Source organism: Gobius niger (genome assembly GCF_951799975.1).
Source record: "Gobius niger genome assembly, chromosome: 4".
Taxonomy (NCBI): Eukaryota; Metazoa; Chordata; class Actinopteri; order Gobiiformes; family Gobiidae; genus Gobius; species Gobius niger.
This window is the reverse complement of record NC_136855.1, coordinates 22,713,667-22,734,065: the sequence shown is the minus strand read 5'-3', so window position 1 is coordinate 22,734,065 and position 20,399 is coordinate 22,713,667. Positions and strand designations below refer to the sequence as shown.

Genomic DNA, 20,399 nt, shown 5'->3' with positions numbered 1-20,399 from the left:
GTCACCGGACAACCGGACATACGGATGACACGGAGTCTGACAACACTAGGACGTTTGAGGACAGCGATGGAAGTGGACAGGAGAGCTTATGGAGTTGGCAGTGACGCATATGGAGGAGAAGATGGACTCACGAAGACATCAATGGTAAGTAATGCTTTGGTATCGCTGTTGTTGTGAGTAAAATGGCGATAACCTAGCCTACCCATATAATATAATATAATGTGAGAGCGGTAAATTGGGGCTGCTGCTGCGGTTGGGGAAGTGTGATGCGTAATAGCGCAGAGCGCGCTTGGAGAGCCTTTGGCACAGCTGGACGTTCAGTTCCTCCACAGGTGTGGCAGGGCTGAAGACCTGGGGCTGCTATTTACCCGAACATATATTGTAATTGGGGCTAATTTTGCAAGTTTGTGATTCATTTCTTTGCGTTTGATTTTTGGAATCGTCGTCAAAGTTGTTCAGGTACACTACGTAAATAGTCGTTTCTGAATTGGGTTAAATGTAATGTACATACCCTCAATGGGAGCTTGGGGGCGCTGTTTTAGTAGACGTCTTATATGGTCGTGATTCAGGGATAAGACAAACGACCTCTTGTGTCGTGTGGATTTGGAGGACTTGTTGGAGGTAATTATGCACTGTTGTCTCTTGCTCAACTTATGACCCAGACAGCTATTAAAAAGCCCCCCTTTCTCAGATGTTTTTAATCCCCGGGTGCACCAAGCGACAAAAAACAAATTTGTGTTTAGGTGTTAGCCCTGAGCCGCTGCGACTAAGCTGTGCCGCCACTGTGGGCCAACCTGGCCAGCATGGTTTTGGAGGTCGGGGAAACTGTAACACCCGGAGGAAACCTGGCTGACTGCCTTCCGTCCTCTTCTGATCCTCTGAAATTGTGCACCGCCTCCTGGGTTTGTCCCTGTTTCAGAGCGTGGTGTCCTGCACTGGACTGCTCCTCCTTCCTCTTACTCCTGTGCAGCTCCCTCCACTCCCTCTCCACAACAGTCTTTCACCATCTTCTGGAAAGAGTTAGCAGTTAATCTGTTTTATTCTGAACGTCCATTAGTCAGAACAATAGAAGACATGCGTGGCTTAGCTGTGAGTGTCGCCCGGATACCTCCTACAGCCAGCAATCCTTGCAATTGTCAGATATATTTTTTAACTTTTCATTGCAGTCTGTCAATCTCAATAAATGATGTGTCAATCTGGGCTGTTTATTTTTGGAGTGTCAAGGGCAGACCTGTCAGCATGTAACTGATGATGCTCTGTATTCCACTATTTATCTCCTCTCCCCAGATGGGGAGTGAAACATTGGTGTCTTTTAAGTCCATTTTGTTTTGTTTTGATTTTGGAAAGTTTGAAGAATAAATTACCTAAATTAAAGACACACCGCTGGACTATACTCTTGCCATCAGTACAAAACATGCTCCTAATGACCAGCTCAACACTGGTTGAGGACTTAGCCTATTTAAATCTCAAATTTTACTGACTTTAGTCAACATCTCCGTGGAGACGAGCTGGAGACGTACCCACTCCTGGTAAAGCTACAGTTATGCCTTTGGAGAGGTGAGCCGCTCACAGCAAAGGCATATGTTGCATTTATGAGGTATTTTTCAATTATGAAAATATCTGTCATAAAATAAACGCTTATATGAGGTGTTTAAAGAGAATCCATATTATTATTATTATTTGTTTCAAATGCTTGTTGTAACCCTTTTCTATACTCCCTACCCCTTAATTACATGATCACCAATGTTACTTCAGGTCTGGCTACTTGACATTGTGAGTTAAGGCTATTTTGTAGCTATCAGGAGAAGATGGACTCACGAAGGAGGAGTCCATCTTCTCAAGTGCTTTGTGACTTGGATTTTCCACTATATATGAAAGAGCTTTGAGAAAAAGTCTAAAAATATGTCTCAGTTCACAAACAAACTACTCACAAAATAGTGGATTATAATATATTTACACTATTGAGAAGAGATTGTCTTTACTTTAAGTGTCATATATAATAGACAAATATTGTGTTGGCAACTCTGATCGTAAACAATCCAAGTAGCAAAGCAAATTCTACATTCTGGAAAAATCAATCAACCATTTAATTATTCAGACCTGCAGCTCAAAGTGGAGCGGGGATGAGGAGGTAACACTGCCGAGTCAGGATTCAGTTTTGCCTCATAATTTTGTGAAAGCTATTGTATATCCTACTGACTTTTAGCTTGATGTCTCCATGGATACTTGTTGAAAAAGAAAATCACGCAACTCTCTCAAACAACCTCTTTGTGTATGCAGTGAGGAAGTGTGACAACAGAGGCAGAAAACCGCATACTTTGTTTACTATAGTCTCAAAGCTAGAATCTTCACTATTTATGCTTTAGATAAAGAAATACACAATCCTACGACCTTAAAAAGCTAATTAAAAAGGGTGAAAAAAAGAAAACAAAATTAGATTCTACAGCAGTTGCTAATGATTGTACTCATCTGCCAAATACCAAAGAACTGCCAGCAAAGTTTTGCTCAGAATCTATGGAGCACCAACTGCACTGCAAAGAGAGGAGGGTATTCTGCAACATCCAGCATCCTTTCCCAAAATCCCCTATAGCTTCCTTTCAGAAAGTGCCAGTGAGTAGGGCATGTAGTGTGGCCTGCATACAAAGCAACTAGCTGTACCCTATTTTGACATGAGTTCTAATGAGGTATTGATGTGCCTCTTGACACTGTTATCTGTAAGGAGACCAAAAGATGTGTCCTTGGGGTGTAACTGATAGCAGACTTGTCAACTATGTGGTTGGCTATGGCTTTAATAAAGAAAAAAAAAATCTCCCTCCACAGGACAATGGGATTCTTAGATATCAAATAAAATGTCCTCCTGACATAGAAACACAATTACTTCTGTGAACAAAATTTAGAGATGATATGTCAAGTTTGGGGGCGATGGTATGAATGTTCATAACCCCTACTCTACACACAGCTTTAGAACTGCTGAAAATTGTATGCACCGCTGGAGATGAAACCTTGAATATTTTTCACAGACATGTATCAATCACACATTTTTTATTTCATGGTTTGACAAAATGCACATACAGTAAAAAATTATATCTTAGAAGGTGCGATGGAACATGCATGTTTAACACTAAGTTAAAACACATATTAACTCAAATGACAAAATCAGAAACAGTATGTCATAAAAACGTGCAATTTCACAAAGGCAAAATTAAACATGACAACAATGGGAGTCCTCTTGGTTAGTAGCTTTCTGTCGCTTTATCTCTTGACCCTTTCTTTCTCTCCCAAGGTGAGTCAAACATACGTTAGCCCTTTCAATTCAACCTAAGCTACAATCATGTGTCCATTTTTGCAACAAGTTTAAAGTGCACCTGCCTATATCACCAAGACAATGCCAGAATATCCAGCGCCCATACACTAAAATTCCACATTATAAATCTTAAATCCTGTTTTTAAAGGCTTGATTAGTGCACTTTTCTGCTTCATCACAACATATGTTCAATAGTTTAAGAACAATTTTCTTGTCAAAATATCACCTTTGTGCTTTTTTTCCACTTCATCTTTTCATCACTTAACAGCTAGCATGTCTCATTTACATGACTTCACATTTCACCCGTGCTATTTTTGAAAAGACACAACACAAACCACAGCATAATATTGAAAGACATTCAACATGTTAAACATTTACATACATATTTATATTTTAGTGAGTTGTAATACAACATGATATACAGAGGTTTACATCTAGAGTAGAGAGCAGAAGCACTTCAGTCGTGATGCATCAATTACCGGTCACATGTTTCATACACTAGAGGGATTTCATTAAAAATAATAGTAATAAAAATAGTTTTAAATAGACTCAATAAATCAGTGCTGTTGATTGATGCATCACTTCACCTCTCAGCTTGTAATCCTTTGCTGTCTGCTCTTGTACTGCACAGTGTTAACACATAACATAACACATAACACTGACCCCAGGTTTGACCATTAAAAACAGTATTATTATTATCATAAGTACATCTAAACTATAAAAATAAGCCTATTTGCAAATGTGATCACATGTTTTGTATATACTGGGCCATTTGGCTGAGGTCAAAACTTGAAGGGGGCAAAAAACAGTTGATTTGCTCCATAAAATGGTCACAAGAATAGTTCATGTCACCTACATTCTAAGAGCTCCACTAACTGGATCAGATCTCAGAGGCTTTTGTCAGGAAGAGTTACTGAATGAATTACTGAATGAATTGACAATAAAATCTTTAAATTTAATTGAATTGAAAAATGTGTCTGCACTATGGTCAACATACATTAAAACACATTATGGCAAGAAACCTGGAAACATCCAAGCATAGGTCTTGGTGGATAAGTTTCACAAAGTTTAGAGACAGGCGGTGACCATGGCTAGAAGTGTGTGAATGTAACAGCAGTTGAGCAGAAGCAATTTTTTTTTTTATGGGTGAAGAATACAAGCATGTTAAGGAAAATGATTTTTGTTGTAGTTTCTTATAAAGGGGGTGTTAACTCAACATCAAAGGCACACCCCCTGCTTAAAGCTACGAAATTGACCGAGGCATGCGAAACTGGAATTTTCTCTGTGCCAACGCACTGTCACGCTGACAACGTCTGATGTCAAACAGTGATGCCAGTGGTCGGTGATGCCCGGCACGTTTTCCGTGGCACGTGTTTCTACATTACATAACACCAATGCCCCCCAAAGGGCACCGGGTGCACAGTGCTTCAACTGGGAGGCAAACCGCATCCTACAGCACTTAAAAGGTGTAAGTCTGCAGTCCTCTTTTGTCATAGCATGGGCATGAGAGCATGGGCAAAATTGATCATAGCGCATCAGAGTGGCTCAGTGGAAGTAGTAAGATAATAGGCAATCTGGAGTACGCGTCTGCAGGATAACCTGGTCGGATCATGATGCGTATTTACGCACAAGGCTCAGATAAAATGAATCCATCCATTTTCCCATTCGCGGGGCGGAGACAGCTTCAACTGGCGTGGTCGCACCTTGTAATTGTTTCCATTGTTGTTGTCCCAGAACTCCTGTCCACCAACACAGTACTTAATTGCAAACTGCAATGTGCCTCCATTATCGAGATAGGTGGGCATAACAATTTTGAAGCAGAATCTGTCAGTGATGCCGTCGCTTGATTTGGGAACGTACGAAGCCAGGCTGTCCATAAAGGATATCCAATTGTTTAGAGAGTAACGCAAAGACACGCTCTTTTCAAAGGCCAAATTTAAGACACGCACAAAGCCAGACAGGCTGAACTCATCAGCTTCAACTGTTTCCAGAAGGACTTTCACTTCCCTGACCTTCTGCTCGAAGCCAGGGAGAGTGCCGGGGTTTGTAAACTCCAACTCCATGAACATCGCGTGCGTAACAGGCCTTGGGAACTTTGTGTCCAAATGGCTAAGGTGCAAATGTCCTTTGGGTAATTTGGCGAGTATACGCTCTGGCACATCAGGTTCATCACCTTCATTGAAATGCCTCACGGAGATTAGCTCCAAGCCCAGAGAGTCGGCGAAGCGGACTTTTTTCTGACTGGTCGGACTTCTGCTTCGGGAAATCTCCAACTTCGCCCTCTCAGTGGGCGTGGGGAGCGACTTACATCTCCGCCGCAGAGTGGGGCTCTGTGGCGGCTTCAAATGGATTTCCCTGCCCCTTGGCCTCTCGTCTACAACAGGACACTCGACCGGCTCACAAGTGACGTTTATCACGTCAAAATCATCTCCTTCTTCAAGGCGTGGGTTCGCTGCCGTGAGGCTACCGAAAAGTCCAGCAATGCAGCTGTAGTTCCGCGGCAGACAGTTCTTCGGGGGCAGCATGACCACAAATGAGTGCACAGACTCCCCTTCCATAAAACGCAACAGTCCCCGCACTGCAGAAGCGTTGTCGTGAGAACACCGGCAAGGGAGAACACGAAGTATCGTTGTAGTGTCCCAGGCGCGGATAGGTGCTTTGAGTGCGTCACTCACTGACTCACTGACACCACGAGCCAGTAAAATTGGTTGGCGTAGGTACTGGCAAAACGCATCTCGGTGATTGACTATTTCAAATGTATTTAGATGATACCCCTTTTAACAAGAATATTCCAAGCGGTATAGATCATAGGCTGAACTTGATTCATGCGGCCACCGGAGTCAGTTAATTATACAGTCTAGTCTACATGCAAAACAACCGTACAAAGGTTTTCTACACGTGGAAAAAAAGAATCAGGTGTATACATAGCTTAATTAACGGCACAAATACAATTTTGATCAGAATAGCTAGATAACGCAGTTTCTCAAATCGTTGCGCACGAGGGAGAGGTACGTGCAGAAAAGGAGACGCAGCTGAGGACTCCATCGGACCCGCCCCCTTCCCTCGGTGTCACGTGCTCTCCATGCAGCGCTGCCTCTGTTGTCATGGTGACGGAGTCTGTGAAGGCATTCCGCGCTGTGTGTTTGTGTTGAGAAACTCCCGACCATGAAGACTACGCTCCACTGGGATAATATGCTTTTGCCGTAAAATACAGCGAAGTACAAGCCACAATGTCATGCGTGAGTAAAATTATGTTTAAAATATTACAAGTGTCTTACAGATGATTTGTCCGTAAGTCTTTTTGGTTCATTTTTTGTTGTTGCTAGCTTTTAGCTAAATTGCACAACGGGAGCCACTTCACCTAATGGCAGATTGGAAAGTTGTAGTTTGTGGCCCTGGTGAGGTTTCGCCAGTCAACGAAATACGCACCATGGAGCGCAGGTCGAACAAAACACCAGATACAAGGCACGTCAATGTTTTGCTTGACCTAAGTGAGGAAGAGTTAATGAAGGACTTGGAGCCACATGAGTATCACTGTTACCAGAGTTGGGAAGAAGCTGTAAGTAAAATAATGTTACTTTTTACGTGCTATAAAGATTTCTAAAAGTCATTTTACACATTGTTTTCTTGCAGGTGTGTGGTTGGGCAAAAGTAGCTCCACTTGCCTCAGTTCTTCTGGCTGACAAGACAGGCCATAAGATGAGGCGCAAAGATGTTGAACACGATTCGTCCACATCTGCAGAGCCAGACCATTTTGCTCAGCTGCCCAGTGAGGCACACTTGAGACCTCCAACTAGAAGCTCAAACCAGCAAATGTGGACCTGTACAAAAACTGAGGCATCAAATCCAAAAATTGAAATTCCAGAAATACCTGTTATGGCAGACATGTCCAAAACTAACACTCATCTTGTCTTGGAAGATCAGACACGGGACCTTAGGACTCCTTTTCAGAATCACCAAGTGCTCTCAAAATGCAATTTGGCAGATAGCAGGTCACCAAAGCCCCAGAAAAACAGCCAGAGAACACACAATGCACTAGTTCCTATTAAAAACTTTACCTTTTTACCGCCAATCAAAATGCCACAAAGTCAACAACAAAACTTCACTGGCAACAAATATCAACTTTGTGAAACTGGAAAGGAAAGCTTTTTCATTATTGATAAGATAAATAGGATCCGACGAACAAAAGGTGACCTTGTTTGTACTGAGCTCCACAAAGATGCCTACAATGAGGCCATTTCATCGAAGTACATGACCTGCCAGCAAAACCCCAACTATTACTCGGCCGTGAGTGTGTCTGTGCGTAACAGGGATCATGTAGCCGTGTCCTCCAAACTTGAAATACTGCACCCCATTGGGTATTCAGTGAGTAAGACTCTGCGCACCGGCACTGCAAATAGGCAGGTCCATATGCATCCCAGTTACTTGTTTTCTTCTTAGGAGTCGCTGCATGTAAGACAAGCAATAAAAATAAACAATTTGAATGAAAAGAGTTTGATTATACTGTATATGGGCTAATGCTCATCCGATCCCGTCAGACCTTGGAAGCTAAGCAGGGAAGGACCTGGTCGGTACTTGGATGCGACTGTTTGGTAACACCAGGAAGCCTGGTGAATGTGGCGTGAGTCGTTGGTGGTGGTCGGAGGAGCCGATAGCGCAGACTGGTTGCCGCGCTAAAATAGTAGCTTACCACCACTAGTCTGGAGTGAATGAATAATTTAATGTGAGTGTCCAGAAAAGTGCTATATAAAACCAATGCATTATTTTTGATTGACTGCGGAATTCTTCCGCAGTCAATTATTGGTTTTCATGTTCTTTATTATTATTCCTCTTCCATCTTTTTCCCGATTTTCTCCAGCTTTCAGCACCTTCATGCTTTGTGCAATTTATGCAAGTTTTGCATCAAAATGTTCCGCATGTTGAGGAGAAGGGTGCTATTACTTTTGGGACTTCTGCAACTTACGTTTTTTCCGCAATCGGCCAAAATGTTGGAGATTTTTCCCATTGACTTATAATGGGGCTGCCGCAAATCCATGCTTTTCTGCACTTTTTTCTGCATTTTATGCAATTTCTGCACTTTGTGCATGTTCAGCTTCTGCAACTTGTGGGTTTTGAGAAAATGTTTTCCTTCTTCAGATTTCCAGTTTTTTTATACGAGAGTTTGAAATTTTTGCATTGGTGTGTATGTGGGGAATCCAGCCAATGGGGAGACGTTTGTGCAGCTTCTGCCAATCAAGCACTGAGGCCATTTCAACAGTTTGACCAGTTTATGGAATATAAAAGTTTATGCAATATTAACAATTTATGCAAATTAACCACTTTATGGGATTTAACCAGTTTATGCAACTTAAGAGTTTATGCCATTTAGGATTTATGAATTTTAAAGAGCTTATGCAATTTACATAATTTATGCAAATTAACCCATTCATGCATTTTACCACTTTATGCAGTTTAAACAGTTTATGCAACATGACATTTTATGCATTTTACCAGTTTATGCAAAATAGATTATGCAATTTGAAGAGTTTATGCAATTTTCTGCATTCGCTTCCCGCATTTCCGCAGTCAATCGCAATGGCGCAGCCATTGCATTTCTAGTTATTATTATTATTATTATTATTATTATTATTATTATTATTATTATTATAGTAAGAACAGTGAGTTAAGCCACACTTCAACAGTATTAATGAGCTTAGTTTGTTTTGGCTATATTTTTTGGCAGAACTCACAGGTGGGACTTTCACATTGTCTTGCTGTATTTAACAATATTTTCCTTTTTTTTTTGGCCAAATATATAGTACACAAGTATGTTTTTAGTTCCAATATTTGTAGAGAGCACTTCACTACAATAGAAGCCTTTTGGTGTTTTGTTTGTTAAATGTATAATTTTATTAGCGGTATCATGCATCCCAACCAAAACTCGTCGAGATTTGTAACTACAAATGACTTTGCTTGAAGCCAAAATAGAGTGAATTGAAAAAGTCACAAAAATACGCTCCACATTTTAGTCAGTAAATCTACTGTATCCTAAAAGCCCCCTTAGTAAGTGTTGTGCAAGGCAACTGGTTTGTCCAATGTCATGTTATATAATAAATCAAAAGATAAAATGCTTTTGTTAGTATTTTATTTGTAATGTCTGCAACACAACACAAATAGTCTAACAACAATTTCAAAAGCAGTTTATACAGATAATAGAAACCGGAACATATTTCTTGCACTTCTAGAATTTAGGCATGCACTTTAGGGACGGAAAAGAAGACACTTAATAAAGTGCTTATTTTGACTCATTCACACACACAAAAACACACAAAGAACAAAGACTCTTCAGTAACTTAAGTCTTTGTACACCATCTTTTAACTCAACTAAAAAGGTTGGATTATACCCAATATGGCATTAACTGTGTTGCCTAAAATATGTAAAATCTAAATGTGGCAATGCTCATACACAGTACTATCTGAAGGACATTTTCACCTTCAAGAAGTGGAATACTGCGTAATATTGATAAGGCACTAACAAAATATATAATCAAGGCCTAGAGGTCCTAGAAAAGGAGTGTCCGGTGTGTGCTTTATGAGGTAATGTAGTGCAGAGTGCATTAGCTTAAGTCACATGCACTTGAGTTAACCGACTATTGAGACTTTACTGTGCCCCTCAAATACAGAAAAAAAATCCTAAACACAAATCGTTCATTCATAACAGTGCCAGGCGCTAACATTAAGGGACCAAAGCATCAGTTTGTAAAACCTACTTGCTGAATGTTACGTATCAGGCGTAACTACAGAGACACAGACAAGATACAGTACAGCTTCATGTATGACAAGTACAATTCCACTGATGCAGTATAACCACAAGACTAGACAGATTTTAAGATTTCATTGTGCCACGTCACGACTAACACCAAGCTTCTATAATGTGCAGTCCCGCCGCTTCAAACAATGCAGGATCCAAGAGGCAACTACTGGTAGCATAGACTTCAGTCACTAGTATTTTCAGGGTTGGTACATGCTCATCAAGAAACATTATGTTAAGTAAAAAAAAAAAGGCAAGTAATTGTCATGCAAAACCTATAGGAATTTAAAACTGAATAAGTTCAACCACTTTGATACTCGCGACATAAAAAACAGCATTCCTTCCAATTAAAACTACATAAATAAGACAGGGAAAAAACTGCATTTAATTTTCTGTGTGGCAGCCACATGCAGCTGGCAGTCAAATGTAATAAAGTAACAGGTCAAAAATAAAACGTTTATGTGCAAAACATGTAAACTGTCCATAGGTTATCATGGCCTACACACAATAAAGTGCAGAGGCGCAAAAGAAAAACTGTAACAGCTCTCTCTTAGCCTTCCCATGGAATGCCTAAACCTTTTTGTCACATATAAGAGTGTTAATTGATAAGTAACGGAGTAATTCTTCAAATGAAGGGGAAACGTTAACTTCAACTATTAGGCTTCTGTGACTGTGCAAAGAGAGCACCAAGCTGCTCACATGTCTGTGTTTCTACAGAACTGAAATGAGACTCCATATTCCATGCCAGGTCTGCTGAGAGGAAGTCATCCATGACAGTTTGCGTTTCATTACTGATGAGGAAGAGGTGGCCTAGGCCCTCTGCCTGGCTGGTCACGGTCTGCGTCTCTGTGCTGTTCAGGAGCCTAGCACTGTCCCCTTGGGTGACAGAAAGTGCTGTCTGAGCAGAAAATCTTGATGAAGGAAAAGTTGGAACATCAGTCTGGGTTTCGGTATCTGAGGACTCGGTGCTCATAGAGAAGCTTGAATGCCGTAATATGCTGCCTAGTGGCATGTGGCTTCCAGCATTAAGCAAAAAATTTAGATCTGTCTGGGTTTGTGTGTCAAATAATTCAAGATCACTGGCTTGGTTTCGATTTGGTCCTCCGTTTTGGTCCAGTTCATCCATTAGAAGAAAGTCAGTTTGAGTCTGAATATCCAAAGACTCCAGGTGCGTATCAGTACCAAGTCCTCCAAATTCACTCTCTTCTGTTTGTGTCTGAATATGCACAGCACTAAGAAACTCCTCGAAGTCAAAGTCTATGCCACTGTGCTGGTCCTGGGCAGAGCCGAGCGCTGCCCCACATCCTGCTGATGACTCTGTGAGGACTTGGCTGGACATACTGTCAGATAAAATATTCTCCAAGTCATTCAACAAGGACATTGTTTGGGTCTGGTTGTCTGCCATATTACATGGGTTAAGCTCCTCCGTTTGTGCAGAAAAACACATTGAACTTGCGGATTTCATATCTCCATATATACTATTCTCGGCAGGGTTTAGTGTCTCTTGGTCCGTGACTGTTGTCTGGGTAGAAACAGTGAGGTAGTCGCAATTAAATGGGTCAGAACACATGGTAGCTTGACTCTGAATCTTGTTCTCTGACTGTGCTGTGAGAATGAAAGTCTGTGTCTGTGTGTTTTTTATTGGGAGCACAGAGGAAGAACAAGGAATTTGACACAATGATAGGTTTTCCGTTTGTGCTCCAATAGATGCAGTAGATTTGGTTCTTAAAGAGGTCTGAGTTTCAACATTAACTGGCAAGAGCACTTGGGCACTGACACTGATGTCTGTTTGAGAGCAAGATGACACCGAGGGCTCGGTAACAGAATACAGAGTCATTCCTTCAGTCACAGTCACTGCTGCAGGTTGTTTGGACAAATATGATTGATCTGTCTGAATGTTAGTGGACATGCTTCTACCTCGGGATGTAGAGTCCTCCACCCCTCGAGGATCTAAATTCACCTGTATGCCTACACTTGTCGGGTCTTGATTAAACTGGAAGGAAGTCATAACTTCATTCCTTCCTCCCGTGCCTTGAGGTACAAGGTGCAGTGTGCCAACTGACCCTTGGTTATCAATAGCAAGTACAACAGATCTTAATGCTCCACTTTCAGAAGATGGGAGGAGAACAGGCAGGTGTGCTAGTTGCATGACAGGAACACTGACCAAAGCCATATTTGGCTTAGGCAACAGTAACTTCGGAAAAGTCTTTTGAGATTTAGACCTCTGATTGACTGTATCTGACAATTGACTGGTATGACAGTGAGACCCCTCTGTTGGTTCACCAACTGTAGGACTAATGTGACTATTGTCCTTAATCTTCTCACAGAGATTCAGTTCTTTTTCCATTTTTCTTTTCTTAACAGGGGGGATTCTGTAAAAAGTAGTAAATTAACAACAAACGTTTAAATCCAAAATGAGTTTAAGCAATTAAATGTATGTTCCTTGCACAAACCTGTGTTCTGTAGGAATCTCGTGTCCGGTTCTGTAAATATGAGAAAGCAGTGCAGCCCTGCTGGCATAAGGACAGCCACATGTACACTGGTATGTCTTTCCGCAGTCTTCAATGTGTCTCTTTAAGTCCCACTCTGTGCTATAACCATTGTTACACTTGGAGCACTTGTATTTCTTCTCTGCATGCATCTTCATAAAATGCTGTGGAAAATACACACCACTGTTCATTAGATAACCAGTTGTAAAAACATGTCAAATTAACAAAATAACACTTACTTGTTTAACTAAAGAGAATTGTGAGAATGGCCGGCTTGGGCCTCTGGGACAACCATCAATAGGACAACAGTAAAGTTTCTGTGAGCCCTTCATGTCCTTTCTTACGGTTGGATTTACAATTCCCTCCTATATGCAAAAAGAAAACATAGTGCCCAAATTTAAGGATATATTCACAAACATAAAATGGTTAAAAAATTAGAGTGTAGGTCTAGCTATACTAATCAAAATCTATTTGTTTTACGCAAAAAACTCGACTGGACCGTATCTTCAGCATTGTAATTTGGTATGTAATCCCATTTTCAAAAATAATTGATTTGTTTGCGACTTTGTCGATCATGATATTGGACCCTTGACTACACTATAAAGCAAACTATTATTTCATCCTTCTGTTCTACCAACATGGTCTTCACGGTCAAATAAAAAGTTGACATAATTTAGCCACAGTTGTTAATATGTTTACCTTGATCCTGTGAGACTTGACGAGATGCATGTTTAGAGCAGGCGTGTTTGGAAGGATCTTCCCGCATCCTTCTACTGTGCACAGGATGTTAGTTCTCACTTCTTTGGTCAACTCTGTTATTGAAGGTTTTATCATTTCTCGACACTGCGACACAGACTCAAGACATGCTCGGTTGCTTACAGAAGCATCATTCTTGTCTTTAACTTCGTTGGATTCAAAGGCAGCCATTGTTGGGTACGTTCGTTGGCTAAACACCTTTCCAGAAGCGATGAATTGACATGAATCCAACATCCCTTAGGTCTGTCTTCTGATAACTACTAATACATCCATGGTGGTAAAGCGTTGCCATATTTCTGAGACTAGCCCGGAAATACACAATGCGTCATCAGTCACATTTCCGGTTATTTTCACAATAAACTCGCACTGATACAACCGATATCTCCAGTGGTTTGCAACTTGTGTGATCAGTAAGTAATTTCTCTGTAAAACAGTGAACGACTGTAAATATATGGAGTTATGATTACACATAAATAAATAAAAAAGAACAAAAATAAAATAAAAAATGGATGTACTCTGCAGTCCTTGTCATGCCTGGGGAAAATGTTGCGCAGAAAATCATTGCCATAAAACAAACAATGTTAGTAATTTGTGTTGGCGCTCCTGAAGTGTTTGTCATGAACCCGTTTAAATGTATTATTTGTTTATGTTTATGCATATTTAGGTATTCAACTTGAATTAGAAAAATGATCTGCCAGTTAAGAACCTGTCATGACACATTCCTTTCAGTGGAAAAGTAGAGCTGTCATGATATGGCATGGTAGAGCCATATGCAGAACCCTGGAGAAAGAAAAGATTATGTACTGGCATATGGGTTCCCCCTGGTGGTCACAAGTGTCAATTGCAATATTTGGAATTGTACTGGGTTCACTGGTCTTGTTGGTAGTGGTACTTCGGGTGGTAAGTTAACTCAGGGCCATTATTAATATATTTTCTGCTCTACATCCAGTGTAGACAGAATATTATCTAATTTACTTAGACCCCTTTAGTCCTGATTTGATCTTAATGGCATTTGAAAGGTAATTTGTCCCGTCACCCACCTTGCGACTATGATGCTCGGAGGGGCCGATGGCTCAGATCGGCCGCCTCACTTCCGTCAGTCTACCCCAGTGCTCCTGTGGCTACAATAGTTGGCTGTACTTTGGACACCCCTGATGAAGATGATGAAAATGGATGGACAGTGAAACTTGAGTCCTCAGGGAGTTGGTGGCATTGTTCTCTCATCCATGGCCTCCTTAACCCCTCTGTCAAACAAATGCAAAAACCCTGCCTAAGATCAGGGATTTAATGCATCTACATTTTGCACCAGTTCACTGAGATGAGATTACAATTGTGTTCATCTTGAGAACCAGCACAAGATTAGGGTGACAACATGCACGGCTAATAACCTAATAAATGAAAAAATGTTGCTTCATTGAACATGTAGGCCTAATAAAACCTCAAAAAGCTTATACTTCAATTGATGATCATTATCACTATCCACTGAAATGATCCCCGCTGAATACGAATCTCTTCTTTTTAATACTGAACGCGCTACTACTGCAGACCGCAGTGAATGTGGGGGCAGCATTGCTCTTTGTGAGTGTAATAGTAGAAGAACAGAGAAGAAAGCGCGCAGCCATTTGCGCATGCCCTGGTGTCAGTTTGGTAAGAAGTCTCTCTGTACAGTGTACACAAGGTACACAATGCCAAATCATTCATTCTGAAGACTTTACGGTGTATTGATGCAGTTGTCGGAGTTCCTGTCTGAAGAGTTTTCTCGTCTTAAAACGTTTTAAGGTTGTATGTTCAGGCATAAGGTCGCGTATATTTAACATTAAGGTACTCAAGGAAACAGCTTTCAATGACATAGCGTGTACAGGTAAGTTTATGCCATTTTTATCATAATAGGTCGCGTTCACGATTTGGAATGTGATGATGTCATAATGTCAGGTGGAGGGCAGGGGCCCCTACAGCTCTATGGGAGAAATACGGTTTTGGTAAGAAATCTCCAAAACGAAAAATGTGAAATGTTTTTCCTGATCAGTATTTGACAGTGAGTGATTCACAAGTGATTTTATTTATTTATTTCGATGGGCTCTGCTAGCAGTGATGCTGCTTCACAAATGAAGTTCCCGAACGGATATAAAGTTCTTATCTTAGCTTAAATAGGCCGTATTATGTTTATGGCTGAAATTCCTTTCTACTGACCAACATCACGCTCATGTTTTTGAATATTGTCTCCACTTTTGAAAACCTTTCAGAGAAAATAACTAGACACTAGTTTATATAAGTTGACAGAGAAGACAATTAACTTTGAGACAGTTTTTGTTTCATGTGGAATCGCCCAGTAATGACAGAGATATTAACCAAAATATAATGACAAAGAAATCTGCAGTTCGCCCGTTACCATAGTTACCTTCATGGAATTTTCAGTTGCCCACCACCTCTAAACTATAGGCTCTTTATAATGTTGTGATGTCACGTGAAAGCAACCTATTGAGCTTGAACATTTGTTATACATAGCGTATTCTTATGAAGCGCAGTTCAACATGATTTGTTGGCTACATTTGTTAGCCACTGCTCACAACATTATTCCGGAAAGGCCTTGACAATGTTAGACTACTTTATTATGTCCCTTTTTATGTGTCTGCAGGTAAGTGTCCAGTGGAAAATTAAACACCAGCATCACAATGACAGCTCAGGAAGGAGAGGGATACGGAGGCGCTAGTATCCTTTAGCCAGCGCAGAGCTTTACTTATTGCACCAACTTTGTGTAGCATAATTGAAATAAATAAACAAACAAACAAACAAACAAACACATAAATAAATAATAAACCTCTGTACAAGTTAATGATTCGACGTTTGTCCTGCAGAGGTACAGTAAGCCCTTAACTCAGCATGCATCCTGACCTGTCACCTCACCTGCACACGGACGAGTGCAATGAGTTGATAGCACAGCTCAAGCAATGCCACCAGGAGGTAAGTGACAACAACCTATAACCTTCTGCATGCAAAACTTGGTGTTGCATTTTTATGGATATATTTCTCCTCTAGCATAACTTTCTTAAGTTTTTTGGGACATGTAATGACATTGACCGCGTCATGCGAAATTGTCTCAAGAACGAGGTGAGATTTTGGACCGGCACAATATTGTATGAAAATTGTAGCCTGCGGACAGCTACATTGTCGACCTCTATCTCTGTCGACTAATAATTTTCTCTTTACAGCGTCTAGAAAAGCGAGAACGCAGTAAACAACATGCCCTGGAGATGAAAAAGAGGATAAGGGAAGCATCCAGAAAGAAAGATTAAGTTATTTTTCACAACTGCTGTTTTTTTAAATAATGGCTTACACTTTGCTGCGCTTTGCAACCCTGTGTTATGAAGTTTCCCAAAGCGCCACACTGTATTGTACTGTTTTCTTCATATTTAATATGCAACACCCAACACAGTGCTGCATTTATTAAAAACACAACTCTTTTTTTTTGCCCATGAGTTATTTTTATGTAATACAAATATGGCAGAGGCAGATGTAGATTTAGCAACCATGATATTTCTATATAATAAAAAATAATAATTTCCTCAGCTTTACAATTTTAATCTGAATGTTTTGCAGAATTTGCGTATCTATGGATCAAGTGTATGTGGAGGTTTTGAGGTAGCTACTTGGAAAGGACTGGAGCGATACTGTACATGTAGCTCTTCAGCAGCCTGCTCCAAATTGGAGATCCCTGTTCTCCTCACTTGGCATTTCAATCTGCTATGGCAGTGAACCACATTTATGGAAGCTACATGTGTTGATGTGGTTCCCAGGTCAAACAACTATTTGATCAGTCAACTGGATGATCTGTAAAAATAGGAACTGAGAATCATATTGATTCATAACAAACCATACAGAACAAGATCCATTGAAATCTAAATATTAAAATTTATTATTGACAAATTGAAGTGATTAAACGGTTAAAATTGCACTGCATCAATGTTAATGTATTGAAGGCAACAGGCACATTGGGAAAGGACTTAATGTAATTCACATTATCCATAACAATATAGAGATAAACTATGACAAATATCTAAGGCACCCAAGATTTCAGAAAATGTGGAAAAAGACATCAACAAATGTTATGCTGGTGTCTACAAATAAGCCTCAAGTAATAAACTGTAATTTTCAGGGTTTTTTCCATCAAGTCTCAAAATCATGCACAAACATAATTTACAGATGGCGTTTGAACAAAGAAAAACAATTTTACGTTAAATAAACACAGTTTCAATACAAGTCAGTGTAGACCATTTTAGGTTCACGAGCAAATAAATAGTTTACAAAATAAATATAATTATATCATTAATTCAGACCTGAGTCGGTGACACTTGAAAACTGGAAAACAAACGGCTGTGAATGTTAAATAATATTGACCGTACTTGACACAACTGTGTATGTGCTACACCCTCTATGGGCTTCACTACTAGTTATTCATTGCCTCGTGCCTGAGAGATCTAAGAATCTACATGCTCCAACAATGCCAGGGTGCCAGGACACCATAAGCCTCCTCTGCCCAGCACTGGTCTCCATTTCAACTCTGCCACAGGAGGAAGGAATAGGCCCTCCACGCATACTCTATACTCAGAACTGTAGATACTTTTTTTTTGTAGCTTATTTCTATGTCGTATGTGCTATGCCCACTACGGGCCTAGCTATTGGTTAACAGCAACGCAAAGACCTTGGGGATTGATGTACTTCCCAACAGGCCCGGTCATGATCAGAGCGAACCCATTGCAACAAAAAAACATGAACAAATTTACCGCCTCTCCCTAGTGCGCAGCCACCTAAGACCAAGAAGACTAGTTCCAGGCAGGCCGTCTCTCCCTAGAGTGCCTGTGGAGGGGCAGTCAAGAACAACTTGCACGTCTGCCACTGAAAACGGAGCAAAAAAAACAAAGAAACCCACAGCACATTCAACAGGTAATAATGACTGTACCAATATCGCATTGGCCGCTGCCAAAACTCTAGTAGCAGCGGCCCGGCTCTAAAGGAAACTCCACAACCTCCTCTATGTAGAAGGTGAAGTTAAGAGTCGTCATCGTGTACTGTAAAACTCGGTAGTGGACAAGGGGCAGACACCCTGAATAGTTGCAACAACTAAAGGGTAAAGGTCTAAAGTGCGGCCATTCCCCATTACAGCTTCTAATGCTTGTCTGCATCCCAGCACAGGGCATGAGCATAGATCTCCCCTCATCAGGAAGTGGCTAAGGGCCTTTCACTGTCATTTCCGTAAGATACGGGTAGCAGGTCATGGATGATATGCCAGCCCTTAAGAGAGCACAGGCGAGAGCTAACCCACAAAAAATCTGACCTTCCCTGCCAGTTCAGGTAGGCCCCACTGTGGTGGTGACCAGACCATGACATGGCGGCCTGTTTGTTACCTGGCTGGCAAAATGCAGAAGTAATGCTCTGTAACGCTTCAATCTCCAGGAGATTGATGTGCTTTGGTGGTGAGATCTAAGCCCCGCAGTTGAGATTAACCTCCCCTTCAGAAAATCAACCACCGGAGCAGCCTGCTGTAGGGCAAAAGAAGAGGCAAAGAGCACCAGGAAATGGCCCAGGGGGTAACGGTCAGGCTGCCGGTCCGCTTCGGAAAAAGATGGACACCACAGCTTCCGCATAATGACAGTCGTCCTATTTGTTGTGATCTGCCCAATTCCTTCTCTTAGAACCAGCCAAAGGAGAGACAGGTGTTCACAACGTTCCCTGGCAAGGCGCCACAGAGAGTCCTGATTGGAGAGCTCCAGTAAGTCGGGACCCATGACACTTCCACTCTCCAATTGGAAGAGTGTAATACCAACTGAGGCAGAGGAAGCATTGGTCGTGTTCGTCCCTGGAAAGAAGATTTGAGGAGGGCAGAGGGTGAAAACATCTCTGAGCAGAATGGTCTGCAGCGAGAACATCAAACTTGTTTGAAGAAGTAAGATGTAAAGCTCTGAAAAGAATCTGCTCTCTGAAACGCTGAGTGAAAATAGAAGACGGGTGTTGACAGAGGAGGCTTATACTGAATATCCCCATCCCCTTATGGTGTCCTGGAACCCTGGCATAATTGGAGCCAGTAGATTCTTTGATCTCTCAGGCTTGAGGCAATGCCTAAGGTGAATGACCAACAGTGAAGCTCATCAGTGCATAACATATACGCATAGAATCGTCCTTTAAAATCTGCTGGAGAGCAGAAACTTCTTTAGCCTAATGTAATATACTGGCCAATAAAGAGTTCCTACTTTTGGGCTGCCTCGGAAGCAAAGCTAACTACATGGCACTGCATATCCAAAGTGTATAATAAATAGAAAAATAACCTGCAAGATTTCTACCAATACATATAATGCTGATACAGAACAGACTACTTCACCTTGATACACATCAAGTATCCTGACAGGCAACATTTATGTACAGAATTTTACAGTAAATGTAAGCACATGCACATATTTACACAACTGACTTTGTGTCACTATATGTTCCTTAAAGGACAGTTTACACACATCATTTTGGTGATTGTTACACACAATTATTGTATACATTGCAGTTTGACACATGCAGACAAATACACAAGTTAGACTTCCAACTGCATACATTGCATTTCAATTTTGTGGTCAAAAATGCAAATAAATACATTCTATATTTAATAGGAAAAAAAACAAAATGCAAATATTGTACACATATATTCAAGCAAAAATATGCATAAACATATTCATAGACATCATCCCATGATTATGAATCACAAGACGATGCACTAGTGATGCACAAATTGGGCCAAAAGGGAACAGATCAGTGTAATATGAATTATCAAGTCATTTTCTTTTCACTCAAACCTCACAGTTCAGGACAAGCATTGAAAAACGAACTTAACTAACCCTAAACACTGTATTTGCAATACATTCCATTATATTAAACAATTTAGTTCAATAATTTTAAAACAATAAAATTAAGAGCCAACACACTCATCCGTTTCTAATCCAGCAGGATGTGTCTCTTTAAATGTATTACATTTCGTACACATGAACTTAGTATGTACTAATTAGCAGCTAGTGAATTAGAT

At 40.7% G+C, this 20,399-nt stretch overlaps 3 protein-coding genes across 3 annotated transcripts; 1 reads left to right on the top strand and 2 right to left on the bottom strand.

Annotated features, from left to right (window-relative positions):
• Window positions 1-4,144: 4,144 nt before the first annotated feature.
• On the bottom strand, window positions 4,145-6,367 carry LOC306961743 (protein phosphatase 1 regulatory subunit 3E). Its single transcript, XM_079554615.1, has one exon. It carries the CDS (start codon window positions 5,860-5,862, stop codon window positions 4,939-4,941), a length of 924 nt encoding a protein of 307 aa, XP_079410741.1. The 5' UTR covers window positions 5,863-6,367; the 3' UTR covers window positions 4,145-4,938.
• Window positions 6,368-9,613: 3,246 nt separating this feature from the next.
• atmin (ATM interactor) lies at window positions 9,614-13,646 on the bottom strand. The gene is made up of 4 exons (XM_079554611.1): window positions 13,283-13,646; window positions 12,823-12,948; window positions 12,548-12,747; window positions 9,614-12,466 (listed from the first exon to the last, which is right to left on the bottom strand). Exons 1-4 carry the CDS (start codon window positions 13,571-13,573, stop codon window positions 10,744-10,746), a joined length of 2,340 nt encoding a protein of 779 aa, XP_079410737.1. The 5' UTR covers window positions 13,574-13,646; the 3' UTR covers window positions 9,614-10,743.
• Window positions 13,647-14,971: 1,325 nt separating this feature from the next.
• On the top strand, window positions 14,972-16,677 carry cmc2 (C-x(9)-C motif containing 2). Its single transcript, XM_079555799.1, has 4 exons — window positions 14,972-15,200; window positions 16,195-16,300; window positions 16,376-16,447; window positions 16,549-16,677. The coding sequence occupies exons 2-4, from the start codon at window positions 16,220-16,222 to the stop codon at window positions 16,630-16,632; spliced, it is 237 nt and encodes a 78-aa protein (XP_079411925.1). The 5' UTR covers window positions 14,972-15,200; window positions 16,195-16,219; the 3' UTR covers window positions 16,633-16,677.
• The last annotated feature ends 3,722 nt before the right edge of the window (window positions 16,678-20,399 follow it).

Bases quoted from the DNA above. Each gene is read 5' to 3' on its own strand.
- LOC306961743 (XM_079554615.1), bottom strand. From the start codon at position 5,862: ATGGAAGGGGAGTCTGTGCACTCATTTGTGGTCATGCTGCCCCCGAAG.
- atmin (XM_079554611.1), bottom strand. From the start codon at position 13,573: ATGTTGGATTCATGTCAATTCATCGCTTCTGGAAAGGTGTTTAGCCAA. The intron at 12,949-13,282 runs GTAAACATATTA...TTTTGCATATAG, and splicing joins TCAAGTCTCACAGGATCAAG to GAGGGAATTGTAAATCCAAC. The intron at 12,748-12,822 runs GTAAGTGTTATT...TATTTTCCACAG, and splicing joins AATTCTCTTTAGTTAAACAA to CATTTTATGAAGATGCATGC.
- cmc2 (XM_079555799.1), top strand. From the start codon at position 16,220: ATGCATCCTGACCTGTCACCTCACCTGCACACGGACGAGTGCAATGAG. The intron at 16,301-16,375 runs GTAAGTGACAAC...TTTCTCCTCTAG, and splicing joins TCAAGCAATGCCACCAGGAG to CATAACTTTCTTAAGTTTTT. The intron at 16,448-16,548 runs GTGAGATTTTGG...TTCTCTTTACAG, and splicing joins GAAATTGTCTCAAGAACGAG to CGTCTAGAAAAGCGAGAACG.